Source organism: Balaenoptera acutorostrata, chromosome 8 (assembly GCF_949987535.1).
Source record: "Balaenoptera acutorostrata chromosome 8, mBalAcu1.1, whole genome shotgun sequence".
NCBI lineage: Eukaryota > Metazoa > Chordata > Mammalia > Artiodactyla > Balaenopteridae > Balaenoptera > Balaenoptera acutorostrata.
Genome location: NC_080071.1, coordinates 21,983,093 through 22,002,567, shown reverse-complemented (window position 1 = coordinate 22,002,567; position 19,475 = coordinate 21,983,093). Strand labels below are relative to the sequence as shown.

The following is a 19,475-nucleotide window of genomic DNA, read 5'->3' as shown; positions in this document are numbered from 1 at the left end:
ACAGTAGCCCCTGCTCGCCGCAACTAGAGAAAGCCGGTGCGCAGCAACGAAGACCCAAAGCAGCTAAAAAATAAATTAAAAAAAAAAAGTTTATTAGAAAATTATTTATTGAATATCTACACTGTGAGAGGCATCATATTAAACACTGGCGTGCTGTACAAAAAATAAATAAAAATAAAAGGCACAGTGCAGTTGCCCAGGTGCCACTTGCAGGCCAGCAGCTAAAGAGATAGAACATAAACGCATGAAACAAGTGAAGAAAGTGGAATAACACAATAACTGGATAAACTCAAAGTGACATTACAGATAACTCATAGTGCCAAAGTGACCCAAGTAAGGCAGAAACCTGTTAGAGTTCAAACACTTCCTTTGGGGACCCCATGCAAATGATAGAAAGTGTCTAGAAAAAAACCTACTATGTTTCATTTCCCCCAAAACTGAATACGAGAGTGTGCTGTGAATACTATAAATTTTTTTTTTATGAATGGTATTCAGTAGCCAAAGCTGATGTGTAGTCCAACTCTAAAGCAGATCTATAGCTTGGGTAAATTTGTTTTCATCCCCTCCTCGACCTCCTAGGCCCCCCAGGTGACCTTTCGCTGGCATGCTACTCAGTCCCCAGTCAAGCCCCCGAGTACTACACGTTAGTCCCAGTGAGGCAGCTCTCCCAGGCAGTTAACATGCATGAACACTGCCTTGCAAACATGTCTGCATCCAGAGCAATGACTCAAAAATGAGACATACAGGCTTCCCTGGTGGCACAGTGGTTGAGAATCTGCCTGCCAATGCAGGGGACATGGGTTCGAGCCCTGGTCTGGGAAGATCCCACATGCCACGGAACAACTAGGCCCGTGAGCCACAACTACTGAGCCTGCGCGTCTGGAGCCTGTGCTCCGCAATAAGAGAGGCCACGATAGTGCGAGGCCCGCGCACAGCGATGAAGACTGGCCCCTGCTTGCCGCAACTAGAGAAAGCCCTCGCACAGAAACGAAGACCCAACATAGCAATCAATCAATCAATCAATAAATCTTTAAAAAAAAAAATGAGACATACAAGTTGAAGACAGGAAGTGTCCTAAGCTCTTGATTTTTATTCATTCGGACCTTATCAGATAAGAAACAAAGACCCACGGCATACTGTTCTTTGAGTAACAATTCACATTTGAGTATTTTTCAACAGCATCTTTTGTCTGAGAAGGTTGGGCAGTAGATGGACAGTCTCCTCAGATCCAGGAGTATCCACTAGCAGCCTTGCTAATCATTTTCTTCCATTACTGATTTCCTGTTTGAGTTAAGACACTCTTGTCACTCACCAGTACCCAAGCTTGTAGTTGCTAATTGATTTTCTACTCTTCTGCACAACTGAGCGACACATTTGATGGGCACAATTAGAACCACCTGCTACAAATTACGTACTTCTTTTGTTATAGGGCAACTGCTCCTGGTCTAGGACTTTTAACACTTTGTGGAAGAGAGAGGGAAGAAAAACAAACCCTTATTGCCAAATAACAGAATTCTATTTGCTTGCTGTTAGGAAATTTTGTTAGGCCTGGCCACCTGCTTTCAGACAGAGCACGAATGCAAAACTTGAGTTCCAAAGTTACCATGGACAATTGTCTAAATGCATGTATATCTAAACCTTGAATCAATCAGTCTTGGAATATTTGTACAAAATAATCCAAATGACATTCGATTTAGAGAATTTTGCCCAAAATGAGAAATGCTGCAATATCTCATTTTTTCCTAAGTTTAAATGTGCATTATTTGCAAGCATTTTTATAGCTCTGCCATTCTCTTGCAACCATATCCCCCAAACACTTTTACAGTTAACTTTTTAATATTGTGGCAAAATATAATATATAGCAAAATTATCATTTTAACCATTTTAAGTGTACAGTCCAGTGGCATTAAGTACATTCCTATTATTGTACAACCATCACCACCATCCAACTCCAAAATATTTTTCATCTTCCCAAACTGAAATTCTGTATCTACTAAACACTAACTCCCCATTTCCCTTGCTCCCAGCTTTTGGCAACCACCATTCTACTTTCTGTGTCTGTGAAGTTGACTACTATAGTTACCTTATAACTAGAATCATACAGTAGTTGTCTATTGTGCCTGGTTTATTTCACTTATCCTGATGCCCTCTAGGTTAATCCATGTTGTAGCATGTGTCAGAATGTCCTTCCTTTTTAAGGCTGAATAATATTCCATAGTATGGATATACTACATTTTGTTTATCCATTCATCTATTGATAGACACAAGATATTTCTGCCTTTTTGATATTGTGAATAATGCTGCTATGAATATGAATATCCAAATATCTTTCAATTTCCTGCTTTCAGTTATTTTGGGTACTATACCCAGAAGTGGAATTTCTGGATCATATAATAATTCTCTTTTTAATTTTTTGAGGAACAACCATACTGGTTTCCATAGGAGCTACAACATTTTACATTCCCACCAGTAGTGCACAAGGGCTCCAATTCCTCCACCTCCTAGCCAACACTTGCTTATTTTCTGTTTTTACATAATAGCCATCCTATGGATGTGACGTGGTATCTCACTGTGGTTTTGATTTGCATTTTCCTAATGATTGGTGATGCTGAGCATCTTTTCATGTGCTTATTGGCATCTTTATATCTCCTTTGGAGAAACGTCTATTCAAGTCTTTTACCCGTTTTTGAACAGAAGTGTTTGTTTTCTGTCATTGAGTTGTAGGAGTCCTTTATATATTCTGGATATTAATTGTTTATCAGATACATAATTTGCAAATACTATCTCCTATTCGTGGGTTGCCTTTCACTCTGTTGATAGTGTCCTTTGATGTGCAAAAGTTTTAAATTTTGATTAAGTCCAATTTATCCTTTTTATTTTTTTGCCAGTGCTTTTGGTGTTTTATCCAAGAAATCACTGCCACATTCAATGCCATGAAAAATTTCCCCTATGTTTTCTTCTAAGAGTGTTACAGTTTTAGCTCATATGTTTAGGTCTTTGATCCACTTTGTGTTAATTTTTGTAAATGGTATAGGGTAAGAGTCCAGCTGCATTCTTTTGTAGGTGGATACTCACTTTTCACAACGTTATTATTGAAAAGACTGTCCTTTCCTCATTGAATGGTCTTGGCACCCTTGTGGAAAATCATTTGACCATATATGCAATGGTTTATTTCTGAGTTCTCTATTCTATTCCATTGGTCTATATGTCTGTCTCTATGCCAGTATCACACTGTTTAGATTACTGTACTTTTTAGTAAGTTTTGAAATCAAGAAGTGTGAGGCCTCCAACTTTGTTCTTGTTTTTCATGCTTGTTTTTGCTATTCAGGATGTCTTGAAATTCCATATGAATTTTAAGATGAATTTTTCTACTTCTGCAAAAAAAAAATCACCGGAATTTTGATAGGGATTGCATTCAATCTGTAGATCACTTTGGGTAGTATGGACATTTTAACAATAAATCTTCCAATCCATGAATATGGGATATCTTTCCATTTATTTGTGGCTTCTTTAATTTCTTTTTTTTTTTTTTAACATCCTTATTGGAGTATAGTTGCTTTACAATGTTGTGTTAGTTTCTGCTGTATAACAAAGTGAATCAGCTGTATGTATACATATATCCCCATATCCCCTCCCTCTTGCGTCTCACTCCCACCATCCCTATCCCACCCCTCTAGGTGGTCACAAAGCACCGAGCTGATCTCCATGTGCTATGCAGCTGCTTCCCACTAGCTATCTATTTTACATTTGGTAGTGTATATAAGTCAATGCTACTCTCTCACTTTGTCCCAGCTTACCCTTCCCCCTCCCCGTGTCCTCAAGTCCATTCTCTACATCTGCGTCTCTATTCCTGTCTTGCCCCAGGTTCATCAGAACCTTTTTTTTTTTTTTTAGATTCCATATATATGTGTTAGCATATGGTATTTGTTATTCTCTTTCTGACTTACTTCACTCTGTATGACATACTCTAGGTCCATCCACCTCACTACAAATAACTCAATTTTGTTTCTTTATATAGCTGAGTAATATTCCATTGTACATATGTGCCATATCTTCTTTATCCATTCATCTGTCGATGGACTATTTGTGTCTTCTTTAATTTCTTTCAGCAATGTTTTCTAGTTTTCAATGTACAAGTCTTTTGCCTCCTTGGTCAAGTTCGTTCCCCAGTACTTTATTATTTTTGATGCTATTGTAAATGGAATTATTTTCCTTTTCAGATTGTTCATTGTTAGTATATAAAAATGCAACTAATTTTTGTGTGTTGACTTTGTATCCTCCACTCGCTGAATTCATTTATTAACTAACAGTTTTTATTTTTGGTAGAATGCAGTTAACTTTCTTTTTAAAAACACATTTTGGTTACCCTTTTTAAAATTACACAATAGAAACATTCTCATTGGTATAAATTCAAGCAAGCCAGAAGAATATCAACTAAAAAGTGAAAGTGCCCCCTTACCTTTACTCTTGCCCCCTCCCAGCCAATCTCTCTTCCCTTCCCAAAAGTAACTGCCACTAACAGTTTGGATTGCTCTTCCAGGTTTATTTCCTGTGTACATATTAGATATATTTTCTAATTCTATATTTTTCTTCTAGTCTTTTGAAAGAAACAATATCCAAAAACTTAACATTTCTAGTTCTTGAGGAATACCATCAGAAACTTCTTGCAATAGTGGTCATGACATGTCTCCCATTTGAAAACTACTGATATTCTATTGCCATTCTTTATTTAAAAGAAAGAAATTTATCATTTTAATATTAGTTCAGCAATAGAGTTAGTTATTTGAAAATGGTATCAAAAGTGCTAACAAGTGTATTGGGAGAAATACAATTGCACTTACTCAGTTCAAAGCTGAGTCCCTCCTAACCAAATCATGTATATGTATATATATATATATATATATATATATATATATATATATATATATATATACACACACATATATACATACATATACATATATATATATACATACATATACATATTGTTTAAGTTGAAATGGCTCTCTAGTGAAGCTACTTCCAATGCATTACATTTTTTCAATCTCTGGTTTTAGGTACCACAAACACAGTCATTAATTACTGATTTCTGCTAACTACTGTGTTATTCACAGACAAGAAACATCTTTTTTTTTAAGCTACATATGTCACTGGCTAAACTGATGAAGAAATATAATGTTCAATTAGAAATTTCAGCATAAAATACCTTTTTCAAAGTGTGCATTTTTGAAATATAAAATATTTACTTTGAAATGAAAAAATGTGTCAAGTATGCCAAAAAATATACATTGCTATCTTCAAATTGCATTTTTTTAATTAAAATTTAATGTTTAGCACCATGAGCAACAGATCCTTCTCAAACTGATACAAGTTCAATATACACTTGCTTTTTTCTTGTTTACATTGAAAATAAAAATTTGATTTCTTGCCTTTTTAAAGGATTGATGGGAAATTTTTTTTCTGATTTTTAAGAAGTATTCACCTACAGACTTTGATTTTATAAGTAGGTTATAAGCAAAATATTTTATCATTTGTTTTTCTGAAGAATAACAATTTTTACTTTACTGCATTCCTCAAAAAATATATAAAAATATGTACATATGGTTATTGTTTGTTTCTTAAATCATAATAACATTTGAATTAAACAACATCAGTGAAACCAGACAAAAAATCCAGATATGAAACTCTGGAATATTCTCAAATGAAGAATTCTAAAACACAGGGCCAGAAAAGACTTTAAAAGGTCATCTGCGCTATTACCGTAAGCCAGAGTTTTCACTACCCTTTAAGTGTTTGAAGCCAAACAGTGAGTGATAAAGAATATAAAAAGATCTCTTGTTTCTTTATCAGTTGGAAACAGACACTCAAGAGATTGCATGCTGTTATCCAGAGTTAATTTCTTAGAGTACATGGTTTAGAAAAAAAATATAGTTGCTGAATTTTGTTATTAACAATGCCATCTTCTAAACTGGACCAGGAAAAACTAGAGTCCTGTTTTTATCTGAAGGTTATAGGATTTAATGTATTAGTATTATATGTAACTGCTTAAAAGATATACTTGCCAATTCAAAAAGCAGGTTTGTATTGTTTTGAGCAATGATAAATGGTTATAAAATAGCAAATCAGAGTGGACTAAATAAATCTAAAACCAACAGGGGACAAAAGCAAAGTGTTGTCATGAATAATGATACCAGAGGCCAAGCTCACAGACAACGTTATCTCTCCATTATCCAATAAATGCCATAGTACAAGGTAATGGAAGAACCAGTGATGGCCCCTGGGTTTAGAACCAGCACAGTGACTAGTGGTCCTGACCGTAGCCTCCATGGTGCAGTGCCTTGCTGGCCTCCTAGCATTGTAGTTTCAGGCACCAGCGATGCATGATAATGATGCTACTCTGCCTCAGAGGGGAGAAGGAAAAACAGATCCTATGTTATAAGAGCATGAACCACTGGAAGTGTAAGGAAACTTACACAGCATCTAGAGAGTATTTACTTTTATATACCTTCTTTTTGAAGCATGTTTATGTAAGGTTCTGCAATCTGATTAAAAAAAAACTTCTAATTTCAAATGTGTGCTATTTAGATTATCAATAGACTATCTGCAGAAAATATTCACTAAAGCATATGCTCTGCAAAGATGAGTATCATGGATGCCTCATATAACTAACTGTTGCTAGTGATGTTCATAAGCCAGTTAAAAACTTTGCATCTTTGTGTTCTTTTCTCTTTCTCTCCCCTATTTCCTTTGAGACTCCTCTATTCTTGAATGACCCCATTTCTTTTGCTTCCTTTAGCAAGTTAAAGATGCATGGTAATGAAAAAAAATCCAAAATCAGATGGAAAAGTCTAATTTGCTTTCTCCTTAGGTTTCCTGGATAATTTCATCAGGCGTTTCCTTTCTTAATGACTCAGCGGGTCTGGCCAAAAGTTACCACTGTTTGAAAGGTGTTTCTTCAGAACTTTACATGTATTGAAAGTAAATTTTTCAAGATAGTTTCCAACTTAGCTTAAAATTTCAATGCTGGTTAAAGCTTAATACATATTTCTGTTAGGTATTCATGTGGAAGCATGTATACAAATTTTCTAGATTCTGCTTTCAATGCATTCATGTTGAAGAGGGAGTATTGCCAGCAGTTAATGAACACTAATTCATTCAGCCGGTTGGGGAATATAGTGGGTGTACTTCTTTGGATTAGTTCCTAGGGTTTTAAATTTATCTTCAGTGAATATGCACATCTGAACACATTTGAATAAGCCAATGACTGCATGTGCCTGTGAACAAACTGATCTGGGAGACATAAAATTGCTACTCCAATTTCTGTTCCATTCTCACCAGGCAAGTGTGGTGGGTGGGCGCGTGTGAACCCTGTGTCGGCAGATGCTCATTCAGAAAAGCATAGTGTCCCTACTCCTCCCTCTTCTCCACATCCCCCACCGCCACCTCCCCACCACATGCACATTACAGCATGTGTGTGCTGTGTGGCCTAATTACACAATAGAGCACATGTTGCACCAAGAAATGTATCGCTAGCTTTCTGGACTTTACTACTACACTCCGAAACTGGAACCGGACTCTATTCCTTGAAAGAATTGAGCACCACCTTTGAGGATCAAATTTTCCTCACTCATATTTCTGGGAATTGCACTGACGTTTGGCATTTATTAGTAACGTTCAGGGTCTTTGAGTATTTTTTCTGTCCCATGTTCTAAAGAATTCATGAGAAATGCTTACACAGGTGCCATTCTGTGCACCTCATTATGTTTTAACGACATTTCTTTATTGCCCAGAAACTTACTATAAAATCATTTCTTTTTTCCCTTTTTCAGGTTTGAACAGGCTTTTATTACCAGTTTGATCAGTAGTGTGGTAAAAACGAAGGACACTTATTTTTGGATAGCTCTTCAAGATCAAAATGATACAGGAGAATACACTTGGAAGACGGCAGGGCAGAAGTCAGAGCCGGTGAAGTACACACACTGGAATGCACGTCAGCCCCGTGAGTAGAGGGCACTGTCACACCACTTCTCCCTCCTGTTTTCTTTGCCCCCAGATTCTATCCACCTCATGGTCCACCTCCTCTGATTCTTCCTTAGTGTTTTCTTAATGCATAAATCAACTAAAACAATTACCACCAGTTCTCAGGGGTGATATATGGCTGGCCATTTTTTAAAGTATAATTCATATGAGTCACTTGACAAGTTCAAGGTATAAATTCATTGCTCAAGACCACACATGCCTTTGTTAGCAGAAGTCCAGTTTCTCCCTCCTAAAGTCTTTTCCTCATCCGCCCTCATTGTCCAAGAATCTCAGGGGCTTACTCAGTCCAGAATAGTGTGTCACACTTCAAAGCAGAGTGAATGGGCACATTTGAGCGTAGCTAATCAGTTCACAGTCACTGCCACGTGACTTTGCTGAGGAATGTCACTTAGGTAACATTCTTGCTACTCCATCTCCTCCATGGACTTCTGTGGTACCTTAACCAGAATTTCAGAGTTACAGGTCTATTAATTCACCATCCTGTGCTCAGTTCTGGATCCCAAACCATGAAACTGTGCCAGAGAAGCTAATGGTTTCAGCCATAATCTACACTAAAACCAGCCCCTGTGGACCAAGCTTTAGGCCCTTGTGTTAATCTTAGGTCACCAACCTAGATCCAACACACCTTTACATCAGTGTGAACCCTGTTTGGATGCCTTGATCCCCTTCTTTTTTTTTTTTAAATAAATTTATTTATTTTATTTATTTATTTTTGGCTGCATTGGGTATTCGTTGCTGTGCATGGGCTTTTTCTAGTTGCAGCAAGTGGGGGCTACTCTTCGTTGTGGCTTGTGGGCTCTGGAGTGCAGGCTCAGTAGTTGTGGTTCACAGGCTTAGTTGCTCTGTGGCATGTGGCATATTCCTGGACCAGGTCTCGAACCCGTGTCCCCTGCATTGGCAGGCAGATTCTTAATCACTGCACTGCCAGGGAAGCCCTTGGTCCCTTTCTTGCCTGGGGATCTCAATCAGGACTACCCAATAGATAATAGACAATAGGCTACCTTTAAATTTGTATCTAGAGGAAATGGGTTAGAGGCTCAAGCTCTTCCCTGAGGAAAGATAACTATTATTGTAATATTATAATAATTGTTATCATATATCATATATATAACAATAATTAGAGAACTAAACACCAATTAAAAGATATTTTTAGAGTGGTTCAAAAAATAAGACCCAAGTATATGTTGTCTACAAAAACCCCACTTTAAATATAGACACCTATAGATTAAAAGTAAAGGGATAAAGATATCCATGTTAACATTAATCAAAAGAAAGCAGGAATAGCTATATTAACTTGACACAGAGCAGACTTCAGAACAAGAAAAATTTCCAGGGATAAAAATGGACATTACATAAAGATAAAAAAGTCAGCTCTAAAGAAGACATAACAATCCTTAATGTGCATGTACCTAACAACAGAGTATCAAAATATATGAGGGAAAAACTGATAGAACTGCAAGGAGAAATAGATGGATCTACTGTTATAGTTAGAGACTCTTAACACCCCTATGTCAGAAATGGACAGATCCAGCAGACAGAAAATCAGTAAGGACAAAATTGAACTCAACAGCACTATCAATCAACTGGATATGATTGACATCTATAGACTACTTCATCCAACAACAGCAACAGCAGATTACACATTCTTCTCAAGCTCATGTGGAACATCCACTGAGATAGACTACATTCTAGGCCATAAAACACACTTAACAAATTTAAAAGAAGTCATACAATGTCTGCTCTCAGATCACATGAAATTAAATAGAAATAAAGAACAGAAAGATAGCTGAGAAAATTCCAAAATACTTGGAGATTAAACAATGCACTTCTAAATAACGCATGGGTCAAAGAAGAAATCTCAAGAGAAAATTTTTTAACATTTTAAATTAAATGAAAATGAAAATACATTTGTGAGATGAAGAGAAAGCAGGGCTTAGAGGAAAATTTATAGCACTGAATGCACATACTAGAAAAGAAGAAATATTTAAAATCAGTAATCTAAGCTTCCACCTTAGGAAACTAGAAAAATAAGAACATATTAAATCCAAAGTAAGTAGAAGAAAAGAAATAATAAGAATTAGAGCAGAAATCAATGAAATTGAAGACAGGAAATCAATAAAGAAAATCAATGAAACTAAAAGCTGGCTCTTTGAAAATATCAATGAAATTGATAAGCCTCTAGCCAGGCTCACTAAGAAAAAAGAGAGGAGACACAAGTTACTAATATCATAAATGAAAAAAAGGGACATCACTACAGATCCCATGGACATTAAAATGATAAAAAAGGAATATTATGAGCAACTCTATATCCATAAATTTGACAACCTAGGTAAAATCGACCAATTCTTTGAAAGACACAATCTGCCAAAACTCACACAAGAAGAAATAGACTCTCTGAATAAGCCTATATCTATTAAGAAATTGAATCAGTAATTCATAACTTTCCAAAACAGAAAGCAGCAGGCTCATATGGGTTCAACTGGTGAATTCTACCAAACATCTAAGGAAGAAATTATACCAGCTCTCTACAACCTCTTCCAGAAGTTAGAAGCAGAGGGAATACTTTGTAACTCATTCTATGAGGGCAACATTACCCTAATACCAAAGTCAGACAAGGACATTACAAGAAAAGAAAACTACAGACCAATATCTCTCATGAACATAGGCACAAAAATCTTTAACAAAATATTAACAAATTGAATCCAACAATGTATAAAGAGAGTTACACACCTCAATCAAGTGGAATTTACCCCAGGTATGCAAGGCTGGTTCAACATTTGAAAACTTATTAATGTTATCCATGACATCAACAGGCTAAAAAAGCAAAATCACATGATCGTATCAATAGATGCAGAAAAAAGCATCTGACAAAATTCAACACCCATTCATGTTAAAAACTGTTAGCAAACAAGGAATAGAGGGGAACTTCCTCAACTTGATAAAGAACGTCTAAAGAAAACCCACAGATATCATGCTTAATGGTGAAAAACTAGAAGCTTCCCCACTAAGATCAGGAACAAGGAAAGGATGTCCCTTTTCAACACTCTTTTAAACATTGTACTAGAAGTCCTAGCTAATGCAACAAGACAAGAAAAGCAATTAAAAGGTACAGATTGGAAGAAAAGAGATAAAACTTTGTTCACAGATGACATGATTGTTTATGTAGAAAATTAGAAAGAATCAAAAAAAATTCCTGGAACTAATAAGCAATTATAGCAAGATTGCAGGATACAAGATTAATGCTCAAAAGTCAGTTGCTTTTCTGTATACCAGCATTGAAAAGGGGGACTTTAAATTAAAAACATATTACATTAACACCCCTCAAAATGAAATTTTTAGATATAAATCTAACAATATATATAAGATCTATAGAGGAAAAATATAACCTTTAATGGCAGAAATCAAGAAGAACTAAATAAATAGAGATTCCATGTTCATAGATAGACTCAGTATTGTCAAGGTGTCAGTTCTACACAAATTGACCTATAGACTCAATGCTATCCCAATCAAAACACCAGCAAGTTATTTTGTGGATATTGACAAATTGGTTCTAAAGCTTATAATGAGAAGCAAAAGACCCAGGATAACCAACTCAGTACTGAAGAAGAACAAAGTCAGAGGATTGATACTACCTGACTTCAAGAGTTATTATAAATCTACAGTAATTAAGACAATATGGTTTTGGCAAAAAAAAAAAAAAACAAATAAATCAATAAAAAGGTATAAAGAGCCTAGAAATAGACTGACACAAAAATAGTCAGCTGATCACTGAAAAAGAAGCAAAAACAATACAATAGAAAAAACTTTTTGACAAATGGTGCTTGGGCAATTGGACATCCACATGCCAAAAAAAAAAAAAACAAAAAGAAATAGACACAGAGTTTACACCCTTAACAAAATTAACTCAAAATGGATCATAGACCTAAATGTAAAACACAAAGCTTTGACATTCCCAGAAGATAACATAATAGAAAACCTACATGACCTTAGGTATGGTGATGACTTTTTAGATACAACACCAAAAGCAAAATCCATGAAATAAATAATTGATGAGCTAGATTTCATTAAAACTAAAACTTCATTAAAACTTGTGCTCTGAGAAAGATAATGTCCAGAGAATGAGAAGACAAGCCACAGAATGGGAGAAAATATTTGTAAAAATCATATCTGATAAAGGACTGTTATACCAAATATACAAGGAACTCTTAAAACTCAACAAGTAAACAAAAAACCCAATCTAAAAATGGACAAAAGATCTTAAAGAAGATATATAGATGAAAAGTAAGCATATGAAAATATGTCCAACATCATATGTCATTAGGAAATTGCAAATTAAAACAACGAGATACTGCCACACACTTATTAGAATGACCAAAATCCAAACCATTGACAACACCAAATGCTGACAAGGATTTGGAGCAACAGGAGTGCTCATACATTGCTGGCAGGAATGCAAAATGGTATAGCCACTTTCAAAGACAGGTTGGCAGTTGCTTACAAAAGTAAACATACTCTTACCATACAATCCAACACTTGCACTCCCTGGTGTTTACCCAAATGAATTGAAAACATGTCCACACAAAGACATGCATATGGATTTTTTTTTTATAGAAGCTTTATTCATACTTGCCAAAACTTACAAGCAATCAAGATGTCCTTTAGTAGATGAGTGAATAAACTGTGTTACAGGGGCTTCCCTGGTGGCGCAGTGGTTGAGAATCTGCCTGCTAATGCAGGGGACACGGGTTCGAGCCCTGGTCTGGGAAGATCCCACATGCCACGGAGCAACTGGGCCCGTGAGCCACAACTACTGAGCCTGCGCGTCTGGAGCCTGTGCTCCGCAACAAAGAGAGGCCACGACAGTGAGAGGCCCACGCACCACGATGAAGAGTGGCCCCCACTCGCCGCAACTAGAGAAAGCCCTCGCACAGAAACGAAGACCCAACACAGCTAAATAAATAAATAAATTTTTAAAAAAACAAAAAAAAACAAACAAAACTGTGTTACATGCAGACAATGGAATATTATTCAGTGCTAAAAAGAAATGAGCTGTCAAGTCATGAAAAGACATGGAGGAAACTTAAATGCGTATTACTAGGTGAAAGAAGCCAATCTGAAAAGGCTGCATACTGTGTAATTCCAACCATATGACATTCTGGAAAAGGCAAAACTATGGAAACAGTAAAAAGATTAGTGGTTTCCAAGGGCTGGGGGAGGGAGGAGTTTATAGGCAGAGCACAGAGGATTTGGGGGGCGGTGAAACCATTCTATATGATACCACAATGGTGGATATATGTCATTATACATTTGTCCAAACCCATAGAATGTACAACATCAAGAGCGGCCCCTAATGTAAACCATGAGCTTGGGGTGATAATGATGTGTCAATATAGGTTTTAACAAATGTACCATTCTGGTATGGGATGTCAGCAGTAAGGTACGTGGGGCACAGGGTATAAGGGAAGTCTGTACCTTCTGCTAAATTTTTCTGTGAACCTAAAATACTCTAAAATATATTGGTTATTTATTTATTTTTTAAAAAAACTATACTTTTAAAGGATGCATGCAAGGTGAAGTAAGACAAATTAGATTCTTTGTGTATAACCATTGGTTTAGGAAATTTGTATATAAACCGGTGACTGCATAGCTCTAAACAAGAAACATCACAATTCACTCAATAAACAACCTTCTCATTCTACAAATTTATGAATGTTATTAAAATGCAGAGAATAGTAAAGTTCCATGTCACACTATTACTGGAAAAAAATCCCCAGGTATCATTTCTAATATACTTTGTAATTTTGTTAGGAGTGTCTATACCTGTCAAAATAAATTAATACATTTTGACTAGACAAAATTCTTAGTTTTTAATGTTATCTTCCTTGGGGCATATTTGGATGCCTAAAATTTGGAATTCAAGCAGAACTCCTTGTCATTCATAAGTTTCTGCTGTAATTTATTTGAGTGGCACTACTCTTTTTCTCTTTTCCCTGAAGCAAAAATAATATCGTGATGCTCAGTTTGGCTGCTCAGGTTGATTGACACTGAGTAAATTGTCTCTGAAAATGTAAATCTTTTTTTGAAGAAAATAGCAATATGAAAACCCCTGTGTTTCCTTTTTCCTTTAAAATTGCAGTTTGCAGAAACACCATCCTAAATGACATTTTTTTTCCTGCCTGTCACAAAAGAATCCATTAGCTTGTTCCCCATGTCAGAACCTTAATCCAGCCCAGACTGACTACATAAATTGACCACTGAGCAGGAAGCCTGAAGCTTTTTATAAACTCAGTGAAGACTCTGTCCTGATGTCATATCATCAAAATATTCAATCTGTGGTGGAATCATAGTTCTGCCATTTTTTCAACCTTGTATTATGTTCACCAAATAGCATAATGAACCACCATATATACCCATCACCCAGTGTCATCAATTATCAACCCATGGGCAATCTTGTTTCATCTATACTCCCACCCACTCCTCCCATTTCCCATATTTTTTCATAGAAAATCCCAGATATCATATCATTTCATCCATAAATATTTCAGTATTATCTCTAAAAGATAAAGACTCCTTTTTAGAAACATGACTATAATACAATTATCACAACTAAAAGTAATTAACTATAATTCCATAACATCATAAATCTTCAGTTAATGCTCAAATTTCTAAATGATTCATAACTATTATATAATGTATTTTAGAGTTCTTCATTTGAATCAAGACCAAGAAAAGGTGCATGCACTGCACTGTAATTGGTTGGTATATCTCCTGAAGTCTGTTTTAATCTCTGTGTTTTCCTCTTCCTTGCCCACTGTCATTTTTTAAAAATTTTATTTGTTGATGCAAGTGTGTTTGTCCTGTAGAGCTTCCTTCAGTCTAGGTTTTTTTATTGTATCCCCACAACACATTAAAAATGTGTTACTCTTCTGGAAGAGGCCCGCCTGCTATTCTAGGAAGTAACAGTTCACTAAAGAGTATATACTGTTTGTTGAGTTGGAAGAATAACAATATACTACCTTTGGTATAAAAAGTATACATTAGAGTATTCTTTGCACTGAGTGTCACAGTGCTAATAAATGGAAGTCTTTAATATAAAAAAAAGTTACTCTATTCTTTTTATTTTTCATAAAATTGACATTTTTAAAATGACATTTTTAAAAAGTTAGAATCAGAGGCCTGATCTAAATCAGATACTCTTATTTTTTTGGAAAGACCATTTCATAGATAGTTGTATGCTCCATATGGAGGCATATAATGTCCAGTTCTCTTACTATTTGCAGTGTTAGAAGCCATTAATGATCGATGCCTAGATCCATGGATTCATTAGGGATTTCTTCATAGCTTCATAGCTGGGATATTTCTATACAGAGATAATTTCCTGCTATCCTTACTAAAACAACAACAAAGAGACTATGGTACTTGGTATTTTAAGAGAAGTAACTATTCAGGTAAAACAGGAAAAACAGTTTTGATCCATACTAACTAGTGCCACTGATTAAAGGGAAAGAAGACAAATAGGGCCTTTCTCATTTAGGGAGAAGCTAATGCATTAGAAACCTAAATGTACTTTGTACTTAGATTAAGGATTCAATATAAATGGAGGCTGCTCTATGGCGAAAGAAAACAGGTTAGTCCATCCTTTAAGACATTCAAAAAAACGCTTCCGGGCTTCCCTGGTGGCGCGGTGGTTGAGAGTCTGCCTGCCAGTGCAGGGGACACGGGTTCGAGCCCTGGTCTGGGAGGATCCCACATGCCGCGGAGCGACTGGGCCCATGAGCCACAATTACTGAGCCTGCGCGTCTGGAGCCTGTGCTCCGCAACAAGAGAGGCCGCGATAATGGGGGAGCTGCGCACCGCGATGAAGAGTGGCCCGCACTAGCCGCAACTAGAGAAAGCCCTTGCACAGAAACGAAGACCCAACACAGCCATGAATGAATGAATGAATGAATAAATAAATAAATAAATAAATAAATAAATAAATAAACCCAAAGTTAAAAAAAAAAAAAAACTTTTCCAAGTTTTATTAGAGTTTCACAGTTACTTCATAGAGAAAATTTTGCATCCATCCATAACTCAGGCTCTGTGACAAAAGGTTTGTGTTTCTAGATCTAGATAGTGCTGTGAAAAAGGTATGTTTCACTCATGGGATAACTCCAGAGTATTTACCCTAATTGTCTCAAGTCAATGGAAATCTTCTGTCAGTGACAAGGAAAATGGGATTGCTTAGAGCCAGTCAGATATGTTTTCTTGAAACTGCCCTACACATGGCAAGGAGAACCCTATCTAGCCAGCAGATAGTTACCCATTTTGTCTCATCAGAGTACTGAAATGAACCAACACACAAATGAGGACAAACAGCCTCATTTCTGAGCACCCTTTTGGTATTTCCATATCTTTTTATAAATATATAAGTAACGGTCATACACACTAAAAACGTGATAGTAGATTTTCAAGGAAATGCTACGGTCTCACAAAGGAGAGAAGCATGACCGGGGAAAGAGAGGGAGCTCCATAGAAATGGAGAACCATAATTAGAGGGGAAGATTCAAGCATTCATTCAACAGCTATTTATTGAATGTCCACCTCCTCTGTACCTTGACATCGTCTCATGGTAGACTCAGTTAAATATGGTTTCAAATTCCAGATCAAACCCTCAAGAACTACATGGCCCTAAGGCAAGTTACGACACCTCTGTGCCTTGGTTTATCCATTAGTGAACTGTAGATGCTAATATCCACCTCAAAGAGGTTTTGAAGTTAAATAGGAAAAAGACCATATAAAATGCCTAACATGGTATTAGGCAGATAAGCAGAGCTCCATGAAAGCTCACCTTCCCTGACCCAAAGCTTCACTTTTCTCCATGGAGAAGGAGAGGAGAGAGATGGAAGGTGGCTGGGGCAGAGGGCCTGAGATTAAGGATGTGAAAGTTGTTGCAGGGAAAGGGAAATGAGCAGACAGGCTCAAGTAAAATAATTGTCTAAAGGCCCGGTTATGATTCCCTCCTGCCCTGAGGCCACAAATAGATATTTTTTGTTTGTTTTCAGGTATATGGCCAGAGAAGTGAAAGATGGAGGCTTTCCCAGGTTGGTTCAATTTACTATAAGGCTAGATAGCTTTGCCAAATTGAAGAGACTAGACTAGTGAATTGGAATTTCTTAACTGACCGAAAGTGTTCGCATTCGTGTTTGATGGAGAGAGTAAAGTGGCGGGGATAGAGGGAGGCTAAGGCAGGTGAGGAGAATCAGTTCAAATGTGAGATTCACCGCTAAGGGATATGACGACAGTTGTTCTTTTCCAGTGAGAAATGAGTTAATCAAATTGGAGAACAATTTCTCTGGGAGAAGAAACACCTCTGCTCTTTTCCACACCCTACCCTTATTATTTGGCTTTACAAGCATCCCCACAACATAAGATTATAAATTTGGTTTATATCTCCCTTAGCCCAGTCTCCCTTTATTATACCACTTTACTGCTTCTTTGAGGCTGAGACTCTAAAATTTAGGTCAAATGTTCCATTAAGTTAACCATTTTCAAGTACCAATAACACTACTGCACACTTTTTATCTTCATAGCAGTTCACAAACATCTCCTTCTTCACTAATGAAGATGAGTTGAATATCTAGTGTCTAAAACCAAAGCTATTTAATCATTGTCTGATGTGGGAAAGTAAGACAAAATGCAAGACCAACAAAAAAGTATATTGCATTTTAAACTTGCTGATTTGAGCTTTTTAAAAATTCTTTGAACATGCAGGCAGAACTTGTGCCACAAAATCCCAGCTTTTGTAATGAAAACGGTCAAAATAAGAATAGAAGCAACATCTTAGTGATGGTTTTAGCCCTTCATATCTTTCAGGGAGCTTTTTAATATATTATTTTATCAGATCTTCCTGAAAATCCATAAGAAGAAAAGGAATTATTGCCCCTATGTTTTAGACAAGGCTTTTTGTGGTTTATGAACCTTGAGTTTCAAGTTACTAAATATTTGTGCTGAGACTAGAACCCCAGACTTCAGGCCCCAAGTCAAAGGCTGCTGGGAAGGAAGGATGGAAGAGTCAGGTGGGAGTGTGTGTTTTTTCCTGCTCTTTCAACTAGAGCAATTCCATCCATATACATATTAGGTTTTCGGCTTCCACATGGATTTCCACAGTTCAGTTTCATTCGAATTTCATTACACAGAGCGGGCAGCATCTCCTCTGTTGTTCATGACTCAGCTAGATTGTGAGCTGCGTTCCACAATTACACTCAGCAGGCCTGCAATGCTCCATTCACAGCAGGGGCAGTGGCATGCTATACTATCTCCCCTGCTTGGCCCCCCAGACTCCACCTTGAACACTAACTAGCTCTTCTGGCCAGTGGAGCCAAATGATGGCCTTTGCGTGGACCAACTCTCTCTATTGACTTCCGTTTCTTCTGCATGTCACACAATCGTGTTTTCTTGTTTACCGCTGGTCGTTTTCATCTTCGTGGGTCTCTTTGACCATCAGCGTGCACACACGTTGAGCTTCCTGCAGGTGTCTAACACGGGGTGCGCACCCAGGATTGTTGAAGACACAAACACTCGTGTTGTAGCTTCATTATTCTTTCTCCTTCTTCACAAACTCTTTTCCATCCCTTTAGGAGGAATGTAAATCTTTGTACATCTTCCTCTGTCTTCTTCCTTCTCATTCCACTCCTCATTATCTCTCTCTTTAGTCTTTTTATCAGCATAAAACAACCAAAACATGGCTGGCAAGGATAATGTCAATTACCCTGTATCTACAGAAATTGAAGCCATTACTTCTGAAGGGAAATTAAGCAAGACAAATATCTAGTACCAAGTGACTACATTTTTTAAAGTGCCTTTAGATCCAGAATCATCACAAGTCTTTAGATGCTTCATCTATAATCACTTGCTTTTTTAAAAGCACCCCTTGAAAACTTTTTTCTCCTTTTCATCCTTCAAAATTCAGCTCAAATGTGATTTCCTGCAAATCCTTTACTGACATCCTGAGGAGACTCCATCACTTCTTCTGAAGTCTCCCCACAGAAATTTTAACACACTGTTACTATAGCACTTAATCCATCATGTTTGCTGCCATTAATCATTTATTTTTTTGTGTCTCACACTAAACTAAATGTTTTTTGTCCTTCTATCTCAAGCAGCTAATAATATAAAGCCTAGCCTGGTACGTAGATACAGATGCATAATTTTATTGTTGTTGTTGTTGTTGAATGTTGATTTAGTTAACTGAATGATCGCTCTGGATTGATGAAAAAAGAAGCTCATTTTTACTCAATTTTTATTCTATTTTTGGAATGGGATTGTTTTCTACTAGTCACTGAAATTTGAAGTGCATTTTTTAGCTGTCTTATGAGTTGTATACATTTGATGACAAACTTGAGAATCTTAACATAGAAATTGCTTCTATGGAAAAATATGTTTCATTTTCCAAA

General features: G+C 36.6%; 1 protein-coding gene across 6 annotated transcripts in view; it reads left to right on the top strand.

Moving 5' to 3' along the window:
- The window catches only part of PLA2R1 (phospholipase A2 receptor 1), a 113,589-nt gene that overhangs the window by 46,842 nt on the left and 47,272 nt on the right, over positions 1-19,475 (top strand). For all 6 annotated transcript variants that reach the window (XM_057551435.1, XM_057551436.1, XM_057551434.1 and 3 more), the window contains one exon: positions 7,830-7,999. In XM_057551435.1, coding sequence (XP_057407418.1) covers positions 7,830-7,999 — 170 coding nt within the window. The remainder of the gene's footprint in view (positions 1-7,829; positions 8,000-19,475) is intronic.